Source organism: Emydura macquarii, unplaced genomic scaffold (assembly GCF_026122565.2).
Source record: "Emydura macquarii macquarii isolate MOO-44397 ecotype Brisbane River unplaced genomic scaffold, CSIRO-AGI_Emac_v2 contig_1253, whole genome shotgun sequence".
NCBI classification, from domain to species: domain Eukaryota; kingdom Metazoa; phylum Chordata; order Testudines; family Chelidae; genus Emydura; species Emydura macquarii.
The window spans coordinates 75,055,498-75,074,631 of record NW_027131390.1 but is presented as its reverse complement, the minus strand read 5'-3'; the positions used below and the strand labels follow the sequence as shown (position 1 = coordinate 75,074,631).

General features: G+C 36.1%; 1 protein-coding gene across 1 annotated transcript in view; it reads right to left on the bottom strand.

Annotated features, from left to right (window-relative positions):
• SLC25A12 (solute carrier family 25 member 12) overlaps nt 1-19,134 on the bottom strand; it is a 71,026-nt gene that overhangs the window by 49,025 nt on the left and 2,867 nt on the right. Inside the window, 2 exon segments of the mRNA XM_067549251.1 lie at nt 6,067-6,182; nt 11,615-11,757. Coding sequence (XP_067405352.1) covers nt 6,067-6,182; nt 11,615-11,757 — 259 coding nt within the window.

Genomic DNA, 19,134 nt, shown 5'->3' with positions numbered 1-19,134 from the left:
TTCAGTGTAAAAGATTTACACATAATTTAACAAACAAGTTACTCATTGGGAGTAGAACACAAAGATTTTATCAAGAGCTAGCAAGAGTGGAAGAGTGACAGAATGAGGGCAAGAAGAATGGCAAGAACGCAAGATGGAGCAGGTCCTTAAGGAATCCATTTTAAGGCACTTGGAAGAGAGGAAGGTGATCAGGAACAGTCAACACGGATTCACCAAGGGAAAGTCATGCCTGACCAACCTGATTGCTTTCTATGATGAGGTGACTGGCTCTGTGGATGTAGGGAAGGCAGTGGATGTGATATACCTTGACTTTAGCAAAGCTTTTGATACTGTTTCTCACAGTATTCTTATCAGCAAGTTAAAGAAGTATGGGTTGGATGAATGGACTATAAAATGGATAGAGAACTGGCTAGAGCATAGGGCTCAATGAGTAGTGATCAATGGCTCCATGTCTAGCTGGCAATCGGTCACAAGCGGAGTGCCCCAGGGGTCGGTCCTAGGGCCCGTTTTGTTCAACATCTTCATTAATGATCTGGAAGATGGGGTAGATTGCACCCTCAGCAAATTTGTGGATGACACTAAGCTGGGGGGAGTGGTAGATACCCTGGAAGGTAGGGATAGGATACAGAAGGACCTAAACAAACTGGAGGATTGGGCCAAAAGAAATCTAATGAGGTTCAACAAAGAAAAGTGCAGAGTCCTCCACTTAGGAAGGAAGATCCCATGCACAGCTATAGACTGGGGACCGACGAGCTAGGCAGCAGCTCTGCAGAAAAGGACCTGGGGGTAACAGTGGATAAAAAGCTGGATATGAGTCAGCAATGTGCCCTGGTTGTCAAGAAGGCTAATAGCATATTGGGCTGCATTAGGAGGGGCATTGCCAGCAGGTCACGGGAAGTGATTATTCCCCTCTATTCGGCATTGGTAAGGCTGCATTTAGAGTATTGTGTCCAGTTTTGGGCCCCCCACTACAAAAAGGATGTAGACAAGTTGGAGAGAATACAGCGGAGGGCAACAAAAATGATTAGGGGGCTGGAACACAGGACTTATGAGGAGAGGCTAAGGAAACTGGGCTTGTTTAGTCTGCAAAAGAGAAGAATGAGGGGGGATTTGATCGCAGCCTTTAACTACCTGAAAGGGGGTTCCAGGGAGGATGGGGCTAGGCTGTTCTTGGTGGTGGCAGATGACAGAACAAGGAGCAATGGTCTCAAGTTGCAGTTGGGGAGGTCTAGGTTGGACATTAGGAAAAAGTTTTTCACTAGGAGGGTGGTGAAGCACTGGAATGGGTTACCTAGGGAGGTGGTGGATTCTCCATCTTTAGAGGTTTTTAAGCTGAGGCTTGACAAAGCCCTGGCTGGGATGATATAGCTGAGGTTAGTCCTACTTTGAGCAGGGGGTTGGACTAGATGACCTCCTGAGGTCCCTTCCAACTCTAATATTCTATGATTCTATGATTCTAAGATAGTCATGTTTGTCCTGGGTGTATACAAGGTCAAGCCTAAGAGGGAGAAAAAAAAATCAGAGTGAAGGAATGTGCCTGTTGTGTGGGTAAAATGTAACTATAGTTCAGGATCTGCAACTGTCTACCAATCTTGTACTCTAATTGGCTAGGTCTATTCCATTTCAGTACAATTTCTAATAATTCTCTATATTATAAATATTTATACACATGGGATGTGCACATACACAGAACCTTGTACACTATACAGATTAATATATACAATATGCCACCATTAAATGTGTGTATTTTAGACCAAGCAATAGGTAACAGCTTTGTTTATTCATACTTTTGATTGGCTAACATTAGAAATTACAAACCAAAGAAAACTGGCCTTTCCTCTTTCTTCCCCCACTAGGAGTAAATATCTTATAAGATCCTTTGAAGCAGAGCTCAAATGGAAATATCACACTTCACCATGATCATCATATCAGATTCTCCTGAAGTCTTTACAGTTTCCTAATTTGACATAACTGAAATTGTTCCTGCACTCACAGGAAGCCAATCTACTGTCTGACACAAATGTGGTGAGGGGGGAGAGCAGAGAAATAAACCAATACAGAAGCAGCTCCATAATTCATAAAAGTGATTTGAGACCAATTGCTGATTTGCAAATGTGAGTATTTCATATGAAATTATACAGTGCTTTATATTTTCCCCATACTATAGAGAATCACAATAATCCTGAGGAGGTGAAGTATCCCATTTTACAAATAGGAAAATTGCCAAAGGAAACTACCAAGTAAGCAACAAAAGAAAGTTAGGGTACTGCACCACAAAACACGTTTTAATTCTTTATGATAATTTCACAATACACCAATAAATATCAAATATACTAGTAATTGCACTATAGCAGTGATACTCAGACCTCAGTGGTTCACAAGCCAAATTAGTGATCAACATAACTCAAAAGAGCCACAGTAGTGTGAATTTAGTTTCATTTTCTATAGTACTATTAATATTTAAACAGTATGACAGGGGAAATCTTTAGTTTATATACAATTCTCACAGCAAATAAGTTAATTTAGTGCAAGTTGATAACTAAAATTGGTTAATAACAGGGTGGATAAAAATAAATTAAAAAAAAAATCTAATTTTATTTCAATCGAATTTTTTTTTTTTTTTTAAATCATCAATAAAATACTAAATTACTCTCTCATTTAAAAAATAACAGTTACAATTAAATCTCATCACAAACATGCTAAACCTACACTTTCAGTTTCATAAATATGAATTAATGGCTCTAGTCTGTCCAATCTAACTACCAACTCTTGCTTCTTGAAAGTTCTGGGCTTTCAGTTTCTGAGTAGACTAAAGTTACACGTGCAAAGAAGACACAGGCTGGATAGGATTGTTGTTCTGTGCTTATGTGGCGGTGGAGCTGGGCCAAACAAGGCAGAGGAGTTAGTTAAGACACTGTCTTAAAGGCACAGAGAGAATATTTTCATTGTCTGGTATTATTCACTCAATGCTGCAAACATGGCAAAGATGAGAAGATACTTAGAAGAAGAAATGGAAGGATACTTCTCAATTACATATGGCTGCAGTACCCATTTAATGCATCTTTTAGCCAAAGACTTAAGTACGTCTTCTCAGGAATAAAAGAAAAAGTTGTTGAAGTCGCAAAATACTTCCGTAACAACCATTTTACTTCAGCTTCACTGAAGAGAGCACGAGGATCCAAACTAATTCTCCCTCGAGATGTTCAATGGAATTCTGTGGTTGATTGTTTCAAACAATTTATTAAGAAATGGCCTATTCTCATAAAATTTTGTGAAGAAAACCGTGATAAAATAGATGGAAGTATCTCATCCAAAATATCTAACATTGGATTAAAGAGGAAAGTAGAGGATATGCTCAATATACTGAAGCCTACATCCATAGCCTTAAACAAACTTCAGAAAATTGTTCCTGTATTGCTGATGCTGTTGAAATTTGGAAGACACTTCAAGAGACATTAAAGAAAGAAATACCTCACCAGAAAGTTAAACTGCAGGCAATAAAGAAGTGAATGGATCAAGCACTAACTCCACCTCATTTTCTTGTGAACATTCTCGACCCCAGATATAAAGGTAGATGCCTAACTTCTGAAGAAGATGCTGTTGCCATGGCATGGGCATCTCAAAATCACTTCTCAGTTATGCCAATCATAATACATTTCAGGGCTGGAACGGAACCATTTAAACAGTACATGTTTACTGATGATGTTTTGAACAAAGTCACTCCCCAGAATTGGTGGAAATCATTAGCCAGGCACCTTGAAACAGAGTTCCTTCAGTTGTTAAACCAACTTTTCACAGCAGTAGCTTCCTCTACAGGCACAAAGAAAATATTTTCATTGTTTGGTATTATTCACTCAAAACTAAGAAATCGACTGGGAGTTGAAAAAGCAAGAAAACTCGTATTTCTGTTTCAGTCTATGAATAAAAATGATAGTGGGAGTGGGGAAGATGGGAACTAGTTGTAGAAGTTTTAAGGACAGCGTACATTTCATGTTGTGATGACTTGTCTGTTAGAGTTAATAAAATTTGAAAATTAAAAAAAAAAGTGTAAGGACAGTCATGAGCTGGCGATTCAGGAGACTGCTGCAATTGCAAATGTGAAACATTTATGTAACATTTAAGATTTAGTTTAATAAAATATAAGTGCTATTGTGTTTGTGTGTATGATTTAGTTCTTACCATTCCTAGTGTACTGCTGCTGCATCTGTAGCTTGACACAGGTAATGAGTATTATGAACTAGATTTTTATTAATTTAGGAAATAATAATCTAAAAAATTACACAAAGTATACCCTCCTAGATGTTGTAAAATGCTGTATTGAGTTGTAAATTAACATGTTTTAGGGATCAGATTTGCACCATTGTTTAAGAAATATGTGAAGTAGTATCAGTGGGAAACTTGATTTAAATCAATGATTTTCTTGGTGATATAAATCATGATTTAAATCAATTATTTAAAACCGCCTTGATTTAAATCAGTCCACCCTGGTTAATAACATAGTAAAAGCATCCTGACTGGTTACAAAATAAATCAAAGTGTTTTAATATCATGTACTGCAAAGAACCGCAGAAGACACATTAAAGAGCTACTTGTGGCTCTTCAGTCACAGACTGAGTATCACTGCTCTATAGTATATTTTGTAAAAGTAAAGAACTGGGCAGTAGTATAACACTTCCTTTTAACAGGCAAGTGCTGTAGGGAATATCAACTGAAAAATCACAATTATATCTGAAAGGAAGAGGACATATTTATATCTATTTTTACGGTTTATTTTGTGCATTTGACAACATTTTGTGTATAATCAGTTTCCCATTTTTGTGATCCTTTAATACTGCCACAGAAGAGGAAGAAAACAATTTAAAAATAGGAAACTGATGATAAAACCACCAAAACTGGCAGAGGGACACAGGGACACATATTTGTGTTGAAATTACTTTTAACTCAGTTTTTGGAACCAACTGTTTCAACTTAACTGTGTCCATGTAAGTTAGTGAGAAATCAGGGTATCAACACTTTTTTTGGTGAGAATTAATTTAACAGATAGCTTGGTCAGTATCACTACTAGCTAGTTCATGTATTATTTACTGTTTCTTTCTACAGAGTTCTTACATATTATTTCTCTTTAGGATGTGGTGGATCCTGAATGTTTAATATTTTGCCCTGTTAATTAATCATGTCATTTTATAGGAGTAATGATTCAAGCAGTACTATGTTGTTGTTTTTTTCAGAAAAAGGCTCATGCATGTTTTGAGTTTCAACTCCACCCCAAAAATTGGTGCAAAAATTTTCATAAATTGCTGGTACTGACAGTAAGTGGCTACAAATCCAAACAAAAATTGCATTATCTTTATTGAAAGCTTTATTCTTTTGGATTCCATTTATTAAAATTCTCAGCATTAAATATTTTCTAATCTAAATATACATTTTAACTTAAACATTAAATTAACATTAAAATTAAATTAAATTAAATTAAATCAAATCTATCAATAAGTAAACTTTTACCTATTCAGTAACATGATAAAGTGATAATCTTTCACCTACAGAATCCTGTCCACTTCAGTTCTTAATCAGTGATAGAAATTTGACTGGAAAATTTGACAGGAAAATTAAATTGGGATTTCTGGAACATGAATTATAACATTCATTTCTACCTGCAATCCCTATTATCTTTTTAAATAATGTAGTAACGATTTTTCAAAGGTGACACATGAAGATCCTGAATTTCTTATAAAAATCCCTTCAGGAATGAAGTAATTAGTACGTGTAGGTCACTATTTCAGGATGGTCCTGCACAAGCAAGTTTTGCACCACCTATTTTAGGAATGTGCAAGAGTCAATGATTCAACAAAATATAATTACATTTTTGGATTTCTTACACTTGTGTTCCAACCAACACTCTGAAAAATGGAAACTAATTTTACCTATAGATATTCTTTTAGGAAATCAGTACAGTATGTGTTGAACAATATGCATTTCCCGTTAGATTTCCAGGGAGTCTTGGCCATTCTTGCTATCTATATTATTGACCTTAATCTGCTGGAAGTTTTTTTTTGTAAGCATTCTTACCAAATGTCACTTCTCCATTGCCACTCTTGTCAAACAACTGAAAAGCAACAATGAACATTGCATCTGGAGTACACAAAACTGACTCAAATGCCAAAAACTCTTGATAGGAGATCAACCTACAAAGGAAAAACAGAAGTTAAAGGCTTGAAAAGATATTCACAAGGGGCATGAAGTTTTTGATTTGATCATTTGGAAGGCTTCACAATCTAGTGATTAAGAACAGGTGTCAAGAAATGTGATTCTGTGTTTAAAATGAAAACAAATGTGCTGTGTTGCTTTAGGGAAGTCACAACCCCTGTGACTCAGTTTCCAATTGCATTCAGATTGTGGGTACAACTCTCAGTACAAACCTAGCATTTAATGCTCCATAATTATTTTTCAAGTGCTGTGCTACTTGAATTTACAAAGTATGAAATAATAAAGCACTTTTGCTCAACTGAAATTATGACAGTTGCCACTGCCATGCTGCTAATGAAAAAGATGGATCTGCACCAACATGCAGATAAAAATGAGATTTTCCTGGCAAAAAGCAAAATATAAACACACCTTGAAATTATCTCAAGAACACTGAAATATTACACAACTACTCTTCAAATTAAGCAAGCAATAGGTGTATAATTGCAGTAGTTCTGAATTTCAGATTAGCATGCGTCTAGCAAAATTGTTGCAGCACAAAAATAGCACAAAGTCCATTTTAATCACATTGTATCCTTAATTTCTTTGTCTACTTTAGTTTAACATCAGTTAGGGATTTTTTTATTTCATTGAAATCTCCAAAATAAGTTTAAACCACAAAAATGAACTGCATTTACAGCAATAACGTAACAGCCATAATGTCTCTGCAGATTGTCATGGTAAGAATTCTAAAAAAAAAATATGTATTGATCTCAGTTTACAAAATATAGCCATCCAGTGCTCTCAGTGCTAAAGGACGAACTCAGTGAATTGAGCATAGCTGCTATTTTGCACAAGGACTGTTCATGTATGAAGACCTCAGTTGAAGAGATGCTTATTTTATAAACACAGTTTAATGAATTAGGCCATAGTAGCCATTCATCTAGTCTACCTCCCTTAAACATACAGTAACTAGAATACTGATACTTGTAACAAGTTCCCTCAATTTCCATATTCCCACTGAACTAGAATCTAGAAATATGGTATCCATGTTATAGGCCACTAAACACAGAACAAAAATCTCAACTTTGACATTTCTATCACAGACCACCAGTCTAACCATTTACAAAACTAGTTTCTTCCACAAGTTTATGATTTTGGAAAAGTTAGAATCTAAGGGCCCTGATTTTATTTATCAGATTTTAATCAAGAAAAATTAGAGGGGGAGAAAGAACTATGCAGTTATTAAAATAGTCAACATCCATTCTATGGATAGACTACTGTCCACTCTTGCACAATACAGAATTTATTTCAGACTAACGATAGGCAAATTAGATTTTAGCCCGAGAAACAAAATCATTTAAACAATTGCAAGCACTGTAACTCCTGAAGTACACATCATAGAATTATTAAGCAGTGTGTACATACATTTCCTAACCAACAAGCTATACAATTCATAAAACCAAGAGATTTTGGCAGAAGTCTGAAGCTGATGGGAGAAATTACCATGGAAACTCCTTCACTGGGATCCGGGGCAATAGGAACTGGATTTAAAAAAACCCCAAAAGCTTCCTGGAGCTGCATCAAACTGCCTCTCCATAAATCTGAGCTTGCAGTTGCTTGTCAGCACAGACTTCTCGTAGGGTACAAGATGATGGCCTACATGTGGTCCACCCTGCTAAGTGTGAAACCACAACTAATGTCATCAAACTGGTGACTGATATCGACTGGCAACCTCCCAGTCAAAAGAACAACAAAATAAATAAATACAGGCTTTCCCTGGGATCTTCCTTCATTAAAGTGCAGGCAACAGGAGCTTCAATTAAATGAAGTGCTAAGGGCTCCATCTAACTGCTGCTCTACACAGCCTGAGCCTCCAGTGTTTGTAACTCCAGTAACACTACCACTAAACTATTTATCTTTCCTTTATCTGGGGACATCCCCAGAACTTTTTTCACTATTCTCTTTGCCCTTTTTCCTCTTCTACCTTATAACCAAAAGTGCACACAGAGAACCTAAGTAAACAATATTTTTGTAACCCTTATAACTATTTCCCCTTTTTTTCTGCTATCACTGCTTGTTGAGCTCTCCTTGTGTCATGTCTAAAGTTAGAGAGTCATAGCAGGGACTATATTTTATTTGTTCTGTAAAGCATCTGGCCCGCTTTCGGACCTATACAAAAAAGAACACACTATCAGTTTTTAAAAACTACCTCCTGATGGGCAAAATAACCAGAAACAAACAATTTTAAATGAAGATAAACAGATCAGAAAAGAGGGAAGCGTCTATTATGTCCAATATGATGTTGCACCTGAATTCATACTTCAGATTTTAGGATGACTGCTAAGAGATTCTGAAGGAGGCAACAGGAGTGAGGAGGGAGAAAGAGAGGAAAGTAGTAAAACATCAGTTTTAAAGCCATCTTACTCACTGATCCTGAATTGCTTTCAGATATTGAATAATCGGATAGGTAGCTATGGCACATACATTATGAGAAGCAGGAAATAGCCACCCTATCCACCACTTAGTAAAGGGTGTCTAGAGCCTGAAACTTTAAGAAAGGATTGCACATTCATTTAGGACTTGACCCAAAACCCACTCACATCAACTGGCACTGAATCAGCCCTCTGTTCCAAATGCAATACCACGGAGAGTCACACTGAAGTCAGTAAGACTACTTTTGAAATAAAGTATTACTTAGTCTGACAGTATCTGTTCCTGTTCCTCTGTGTGTGTGTATGTGTGTAGCTGTCACAACTAGTGCTGTGTATAAATACAACAAATTATATAAGCACCCACAAATAGGTTACATTCACCAGAAATAAATTGGTAGCCAAACTGTGGGACAAAGTAAACAAGAAGCTACACCAAATACATACAACTTACATTGTGCCCTGAATACCAATCAGTTCTGGATTGTAAGAGAGACTCAAGTGAAGCAGGTTTCAAAGACAGCCATCTACCAAGAAAGCCTAAGCACTGCTGCTGAAGAGTTCAATGCCAGAAAAATGACAAGTGTATCAAATTAAAGGACAGAACAACTATTTTTTTTAAAAAAACCTTCCTAAGGTGCACCGCAAATTGGTCCCCAAATACTCAATCTTTTTCTAGAACTGTTATAAACTTCGGTTATCCTTGACCATTTTTTCTAAGATTGTTAATCCTTGCTGAGTTACTTTAAACTTGAGAACTTAGTTTTTAGTGGCAGACTAGTTAATGGTTAGACAGGAGACCTTTTATAAAACCACTCTCCAAATAAACACACTTCTAAAAGATGACCAACAGCTCTGGGAGAAAGCAAAATGTAACAGATTTGCATATGTACTGATCATCAAGTAGTCTATTATAATGCATGAGTTCAAAAGATTCATATATTCAGTCATATTGCTGGTGATACATTCCATTACATCCATATGTCACAGACAGTAATGTAACTTCTTTGGGTTATCAAATACCTCCTAAGAGTTCAAGGAGAAATGTTGCAACCTTATTTATACAAATACTCATGTAACTATATAACAAATAATACATTCTATCTTTTCTATTTATCACACATTATATGCATTTTATAGAATGATAATTTTATTTGTGAAGTGCAGATGGCAACCCTTTTTGATCAGGTTCCTTATAATAAAATATTCTAAAATACTAAAAGAAAAGAAAAGAAAAGAAAAGAAAAGAAAAGAAAAGAAAAGAAAAGAAAAGAAAAACATTTAAGTACCATCCAAGGTCAGATTTACACATACAGAACCAAGGAAAATAAGATTCATTCAAATAAATGAAATGTATCTATAAAAACTAGATTGTATTCTATTTGAATAGCAGCCTTCCATCTCTGCTCTACCAAATGCCCATTCCTCTCTGATGGTATTTATTACCTATGCTCTGATACTTCTTAACCTCTTGGCTCCCCTTTGACAACATCCATGCTTCTTGCTACAATGCAATGCCAAACTTGGAAGTCTACATGAAGCAAAGGAGAAGAGCAAGCAGTCCAGGCTGCTTTGGAGCAGAGCAGGTTAAAAAGTAACATACATCTTAGAAGACAGTTTCAGAAAGCAATTGATAAACAAAGACTACTATCCATAAGCAATGATTAAAAAGCTTTGTCCAGTGTAACCTTATCTTGATTAGACAAACACTTTACTACCTACATTATAGTGAATAGTGTCTATCTTGCCTAATAGCATTTTAAAGAGGTTCTCAGGGCTGGTCTACACTACACAGTTAGGTTGGCACAAGGCAATTTATGTTGACCTAATTACATCAGTGTCTAAACTACAGCCTTCCTCCCACCAACGTAAGTGCTCCACTACACTGACATAACAACTCCACCTCCAGAGGTGTAAGGCTTATGTTGGTGTAGTTAGGGTAATATCAGCTTTTGGCTGTCTTGTTAATTTCACAGCAGGAGCCATGAAATTGACAAGAATACTGGGCAGCTAGAGGCCAACTACCCCCTGCCCCCTCCCCCTCACACCTCCCCTGGAGAGCTGGGCAGCTCTGGACACCACTCCAGGCTGGGAGCCAGGGTCAGAATTTCCCTCCTTCAGATGTCCCCCCCACCCCTGCCTGCTCCCTGTCAGGAGCAGGACAACCTTGTCAATTTCACGGCTCCCCCCTTGGGGGCGAGGGAAGAGAAAAGGGACCCTGCTCCCTGGGGCCAAGAAGCCCCAGGCAGCTTCCCCCCGACTTCCTGCAGAGAATGGGGAGCAGCAGAGAGCTGCCAGCAGAACTGAGAGCCCGGGCTTTCAGTCCCTCCATTGCCCCCCTTAGTTCGGTGGAAGTGCTCCTGGTGAGGATGCACACCATTGACCCAAGAAAGTGTGGACATGAATTTACTGTGTCGGCTGTAAGTCAAACTAATACAAGTCGACTTACGTTTCTAGTGTAGACATATCCTCAGTGGTTTGATCTGTATGTGGGTGGTGGGTATGAAGACCATACACTACAGAAATTACATCACATCTTTTCTATTTTTCCAAGCTGTGTTTTATTATGGATACTAAAGACTCTACGATCTTTGATCATGGACCTGAATAAACTGAGAATGAACTTCTCCAAGGCAATCATGGAAAAATGGATGTATACATTTTAACCACAAATGTAGCCATTCTGTCAGACATGCAAAACAGCCTATGGCTAAGATGCTAAATTAATAACCTAACTTTTCCACTAAACTCCCCCCTACCCCCCCCCCAAAATTCAGTTGCAGCACCTTAAAAATTGCACTTTGTTATATTCTATATTCTCACTAACCTAAAACAAAATTATGTACTGTACCTGAGAAAAATCTCAGTACTTAGGTAAACAAATAAGATCATACAGTGCAACACAAATACTAAGATATTGGTTTAGTAGGCAATAAAGTAACCAGAAGACATACTAAACCATTTGCCAATTATAGGCTTTTAATGGAAAGCAAAGTTCTCACCCATCCTTTGTTTGATCTGCAACTCCAGCCAATAGTTGCACTGTTTTAGGATTATAATTTGGGTCTGTATACAGTCCTAGGTATCGCTGCACAAAATCTCTTGGTGTCATGTAATGCTCTCCATCTTTCTCAACAGTGGCATACTAGAGTAAAAGAAAAAACAAAATAATATAATTTAGATGCTGATTAATTTAGCGCTTATTGAATTGGTACAATTATTCAAATATCAACTTTAAAATTATGAAACACTGTATAGAATAATAATTGCTTTGTGATTCAGGACTTCTATTCAAAACAGTCAAAGCGTCAGCAGGCTAGTCATTTTACACAACGAATCAGATTATCCCTGTGGAACAAATAATGGATTCACATACCTGCCACATTCTTGAACAAAAAAATAGATTACAGATTTGCTTAAATGCTTGTGTATTTGTGTATCAGACAAACCATTAGAACCATATAACTTCTCATTTAAAGTTATAAAAAGGCCATAATTTTCATGCTACATTTTCAATATTGTCATTATGAAAATGATTAGGCACAAAACCTTAATAGATGGAAAAACTGTATTACCCCTAATTTAGCTATCTAACCCTAGAAACCCAATAATATCATAGGAAATGAAGAATTGTTAACCATTTTCAACTGTGTACTGGTAAAAATAGGTGAACTGGTGGTAATGTACACTAGAAAGTCATTACTGTGGTGTTATAGAAGCTTTGGAAGCAAAATATATGAACTTATGGTCAAAACTTTGAATCTCTGGTTGTGGGAAATTATTAGATTTCAAATTTTGTTTTCAGTTCAAATCAGAAAAAAAAAGCAAATCTTTTTGAAATTTCACACAAATCAAAATTTCAAAAAAATTTCAATTCCAGAAACTTTGTTTCAGAATTCCAAAATACCAATTCTCATTTTTATTTTATGGCTTTTTCACTTACACATTTTTACATTATTTTATACTATGACAACATAATAGCTGAAATATTTTATTTTTAAAATAATTAAAGACAGCTGCTATTTAATAAAAAAATGAAACATCTTATCTTTTTAGATCAAAATGTCTCCATGTGTTGTAATGAAACAATAAAAAAAATGCAAAACAATGGTGCATTTAGGTGGTCCAAAGACGATACACAAAATTCCTCTCCAAACCAAACATTCAGAGATTCAAACGTTATTTTTAGTAAATTTGATTTACATGAAGTATTCTGAAATGACTGGCATATTATAGATAATCAAATCATGTGGTTAATGTATTGGCAACGTTTCCAATAACCTGAGAGAGGAGAGGGAGAGTTAGAAAATTATATTATAAAATTAAAAGCTTTGACTATCCAAATGTTTATATAATTTCTGGATTTCATTTCTAATTGAAAATTCTGGAAGATATTGAAGTTGAGGATTTACAACCCTGCAAAAAAGACAGACAACCCAGTCTCTAGAAAGAAACATGTAAGGAAAAGTATTACTCAAAACAACTTCTAAGGACTCCATTTCTACTCTGTCCAGGGGTTGCTTCATTTTTTGGGTAGTGGGAGTGAGGTGTGGGTGTTGCAGCTTCTTTTTATGCATTAGCACAAATGTATCTATTTGTAAGACTATACAGAAAGATGACTGTCTAAGGCTTTGGACGTCATACCATTAATTAAAAGATCCTTCTTTCCCTTGTTCTTCAATCCAGAGTTGAAAAGCCTCCGTTTTAAAATTTTTAATATAATATTAACTGACTGCAAAAAAATAAGTTTCACTGATAGCAGATGAAAAGACATAACTGTGCAGTGACCAAGACATTTTAGTATTTCAAATCTAAAAATCTCACTAACTTCAACCACAGCAATATCAGAGAATGAATTTGTGGAAAAACTGAAACTGCCTGGAAAGCCAGGGAAGCACCAAAGTTTTGGGCATGAAAAAACAAGTTTGCTACCTTTTCCAAAAAAAAGTTATACTCAACATTTTCGAGTGTAAATTAAAAAAAAAACAAACAGGTCTAAAATATGTACAATAAAATGTGAGGTAAACCAGAAAAACCTTAAACAGACTTCATGAAAGTCAGCTACACCTCACATATTGTGCTATATTGAGTTCTGACCCAAGGTTCTCATACACACAGTAGAAAATAAAAGTGGTAAATCACAAATACTTAACTTAAATAAACAACCTTTAGTCACACCTCCAAAAAAAGCCTGCCACACACAAGTGAATTTATCATTACCTTTTACAGTCTCAAAAGCTTATATTAACCTACATACTGGTATGATACATCCACCCAAAATAATAGATTTCTAGGGCTGGAATGTTTTCTCTTTGCAGTGAGGAATGTCCACAATAAGAGGGTTTTTAAGGCAAGCCTTTATAGAATTTGTGCCTATGAATAGGGAGGTAGGGACATGTGTCTGGAGACACTGTTTAGGTTTAAAACTGATATTAGCTATAGTTTCAGCTATAGAAACTCATGTTAAAACTTAGTTGTAAAAAATACTCAGTTTATTAAAATTGAAAAAGTTAGTTTCCATTTCACTCTTTATGCTGTTTAATAATTTGCATTCTTTATATCTTGCACTACATACATATCAATTTGTCTCATTTTCTGATTTTAGTGCATTAGTGCAATGTGCAATACCAACACTGACAGGAGAGATGACTGGAAACATTATTATTGGTTTTTCAAAACCTTAATTTCAGGTCAAGTTTACTCGAACATTGTCCGTATATTTCACCACTCCTAAAACACAAAACACTGTAGTGCTTAAATTCTATATTTCCAACATGTATTAATCTCCAATAACCATTTTTTCTATTTTAGTTAGATTCCCACATTTTAAAATATTAGGTTGAATTAATTTTAGTTTTTAATCTAAAGTAAGTAAGTAGTGTTACTTTCCCACAAACCAAGTCCATGCTTGAGATGCCAAGACAAGATGTCATTTGCAGTAGGTTATGCAGATATTCATATCCCTCTTCCTATTCTGTATGTAGGGATACTTGTCAGCTGATGCCATACTTTCTTGCATACTTGCATCAATGAATATTAGCAGCATTGACACTTAAATTATCATCATTATGCTCCAGAGTTAACATCAGTGGTTCCCAGCCTTTTTGAGTGAAAGCCCCACTAGTTAATACTAGGTAAAACACGTGCCCCCCCACTCCACCCCCTCACCGGCCATAAACACATATAACCCCTATAAACACATATAATGATAATAATAATACTAAATTACATAATAATAATAATAATACTAATTACTCTTACCCGAGTAAGAAGCTAAGCCTTCCATGGCGCAACTGCCACCGCACACCCCATGTGGCCCCACCTCTTCCCATCCCTCACGGACTGAGGGTAATGGAGGCAGGCTCTGGCGGGTTGGCTGGGGCTGCTCCAGGCCCCCATCGGTGCAGGGCTGCTCCTCTCCAGCTGGGCACCTGGCCAGTGCAGGGGCTGGGGGGATGGTGGAGGTGTCTGCTCCTCCACTCCAGCAGGAGTGGAGCTCAGGGCTGCTGCTCCCTTGGGAGAGGCTGCTCCTCCACTCCGGCCAGCACAGAGCTCAAGGCTGCTGTGCCCAGCGCGGAGCTCAGAAGGCTAAATGACCTCAATATTACTAAAGCCTCATAGACCCCCTGGAATATTTTGCACCCCCCCAAGTTGGGAACCACTGATCTACTGAGATGAGCTGGGGCATTTACGCCTCTGAGCTGTATTTCTGGTTGCATTCAGACTCAGAAAAACATCACTGCACTTGTTCATAATTTGAAGGCTAAGGATTTAGCTATTTTGAAATTAAAGTTTATATTCTGGAGTATCCTCTGAAAGTACCAGCCCACCAAGCCACCACAAGCCAGCTGAATTTGACCACAGATTCTCTTTTCTATGACCATAACTTACTTTACACAAATTTAAATATAGAAGAATCACTATTTTCACAAGATCCAAGGCTGTGAAATATTTACAAAAATCATAGGCTCTTCTGGAACAGCCTGCCAGGGCAGACTCAATAAATGAGATTTCAGTATTCAATTATAGGTAATGCCAATGTAGAAATTTACTCAATGATTGTGTTTCTTCTAAGAAAGGCAAGTGCGTAAGATCCCACAAATTCCAGAACAGCACTTTGTAACCAGTCTTTTCATTACATCTTTATTCTGATTATTAATAAAAGATCATTGCAATAAGTATCATTAAATTTGTAAAAGTTTGATTCATAAGCAAGAAGTCAGTCAGTTTGATTTAAAGAACAAGCAAAAAAAAAAAAAACCCTAAAAGGTTTTTCAAAAAAAAACAAAACCACAGCCACCACCAAAAATACCAATAACCAGCCCTCACCCCCAATACTAACATGAAGATCAGGAATCCATAAGTATAAGACAAATAATTGGGTGGAGTTTGAACTTCGTGTTAAGGGCCATATTTGTAACTTGCTAGAAGTAGACAAGAACCTCCATAGATTCCACCATACAGCACACCGTCTTGAGTCAAGTGACCAGACTTCATTTAATGTCAAGACACATTAACAATCTTGACATGATCCTTTTAATGTTTATAATTCGAGAACTGCTCGGGGGGTAGGGGTGGAAAGAAGAGGAAATGCCTGGTTTTAGGATCACAGTAATCAGAGGCAGAACATACCTAGATGGTCTAGTCCCACCGCCTTGCAAAGGGATGCAGACCCTACCAATTCCCCATAAAGCATCAGATATTAAAGTGATACTATACTTGCTCATAATAAAATTGTTGTCAGACTTTTGACTATTGTTATAATACTCTATCGTTTCACATGCCATTTTAAAGAAACACTCTAGGTCCCAGGTATACGCTGGATCTGATTTCTGCAGCAAGGCTCCCTTGCATCTGATTGGCATACCAGAAATTATGGGGTAGCTCTATTTTTTAAAAATTGAGTGTTTTGTCATATTAAATATAAAGTGAATATTGCAATAAGTACAGTAACCCTAGTGTTTATTTTTGTTACATTCAATTAACTGAAAACCATTGTCCACATTTTTAGTTTTCAGTGTTCCAGTTTATTGTGCTGAGAATATATTTTTGTCTAGACCATCCATAACTGTACCAGAAAAGTTGGAAGTTTCAAAATCTGAGAAAGAGAAAGGCAAGGCTTTGGCTCCACAGAAAGTGTGGTAGTTGTTTGGGATTATGAGATAAGAATATTAGATGGATACTGTTGCTAAAATTATCAGCAGTGACATGGTTAAAAGCTAACATTTAAATTTATTCCTTGTAATTTTGAAAAAAAAAACCCCAGAAATTCCAACCCTATCAGACTTCCCTCATCTACCATCTCATATTAATTTGTTACACCCACTTGTGTTTTGTCTTATACTGTAATGTTTCTGGGTCAGCATCTCTCTATGTATTTGTATAAAAGCTAATCAAAATAAGGGCCCATTTTGCTAGGGTCTGTGGGAGTCACCATGTGACAAATAATAAACTATTGTCTTAGATTTAAGAATTAACACTCCATTAAGATGAACAGGGTAGCTCACACTTATCAGAGCTATTGTTTCAGGGTTCCTGCATGCTTACAAACTCAGGCAAACATCATTGCAACATCTTCTTACAGTTCTCTTTGCAATCATATGGACTAGAAACATTGTTTTTAAAATAATTAAAAAAATTAGATTATGGAGTATGATTCTACTGTAAGGAGTGCATTTCACACTAAACTGTATATGCAAGATCACAGAACATATAGGGTACCAAAAATATCCACAACAGCAACAAAACTCAGTTATAAGAGGGTGCACACAGTTAAGAGCACATGAAAGACAGTAAACAATTAAGCAGATAATACTGTAAACATAATTGTCCTTATTTCTTTAGAAATAAACTAATCATACTACTTGTATTCAATTGTGAATGATTTTACAATAAACTGTTAGAATTTATTTTTGATACAAATGAATGAACTATTAACTGAGAGATTATTCTCAGCTCCATATGAGAAGGTCATGATATTTAGAAAAGATGTTGGCAAAAAGCCAACATAATAAGGAGTGACAAAGTAAGTAAGCCTTTCACTTTTGGCATGTATTTATAAATTCATAGCATCTAGCCTCAAGTGAACTTTCTGTGACACAACCTATAAGGCAAGTATCTGTTAGCATGAAACAAACAAAAGTTTGGACTAATCTTTGATTGATAGAGTAGATAGATAGATTAGATAGATATTTATCTATGCTATGTTCAGAAACTATTTAATTTACACCTGAAATCAAAATAAGTTTACTTTATTACACATGAAACTTTATACTAAAATTAAAAATGGATTATTCAATTCCAAACGATTTCCTTGCAAAAGGGAATTTTTACAATACATAAAAAGGATCATTCAAAACTGAGCATTTGATTAATTTGAACATCTTGTTTTCTACCCCACAACATAACACGTATAAACTAAGCACAGTCTGTCTTTTTAATATACAGTTAGATGCCATCACGTTGTTTTTCAGGCTAAATTAATATTTCCCCTTGCCCCCAAACTTTATCCTTCATAGAAGGAAAAATTCACAAGCATCCCTCTCATCATTATCAGTAAATCAGGTGCAATAGATTCAGGAAAATGGATGTTTAATGGAAAAAAGGTACTATGTTTTAAATACACAGAAAAAAGTAGCTGTTCCTTTTTCGTTCTTGTTGGTTCAGATCCATTTTGGGTTCAACCGACAGGGAATCACTCAACCCGATACGTCCCACATGATTGCATCTTCTCTAGGGGAAAAAAAAAGGCTCACTAGGAAATTAGATAAACACTGTCCTAAAGAGATCTGTGTCCCTCCTGCTCTCCATTTTAACAGCTCCTTTGTTTTGTTCCCTTATGCTTTAATAATCTAAAAATAAAAAGATTTTCTGCTAACACTAATAATTTAAACAATGAAATCTTAATAAGATTCAGATATCCTGATAATATACGCACAGCATACACACTAATATTTTTATGAACTGGATGGTATCATTTAGTAGAATGCATCATGTGAACAGAAAGAATAAGGACACGCTGTACCACAGCACAAGGTGAATACATGAACTCTATTCCTCTTCGTGATCCTCATCTTCACTTGTGTCTGTTTTCAAGGGAAGCCAAATTTAGGCAGGAATGCATGCCCTTTAGCTGAACAACATGGAACACACTTGCATCCTCAGTAAAGAGAACAACATAGCTGACCCGCGAAACCTGTTGTAACACTAACAATATTTCTCAACAAGGTTCTACTCATTTTTGTTTAGGGGGTTTCTTTTGTGACAAAAAAAATTATAATTATGTTTATTTATAACCCACTAACATAGCATGAACAGGATTTCAAACTTGCGTAATTTGTCAAATTATCCAAAAGAAACCTAAGTAGATCTCTTCCTATGCCCATAATTTTTTCTTAATTTGATGTATCACAGCTTCTAAATAATAACATAATTTAAAATGTTTAAACTCCTGTAGCTTTTTTATTCCAAATCTGAGATATCAAGAAAAGTAATATGGCAGCCATTACAATCTTCATTTCTG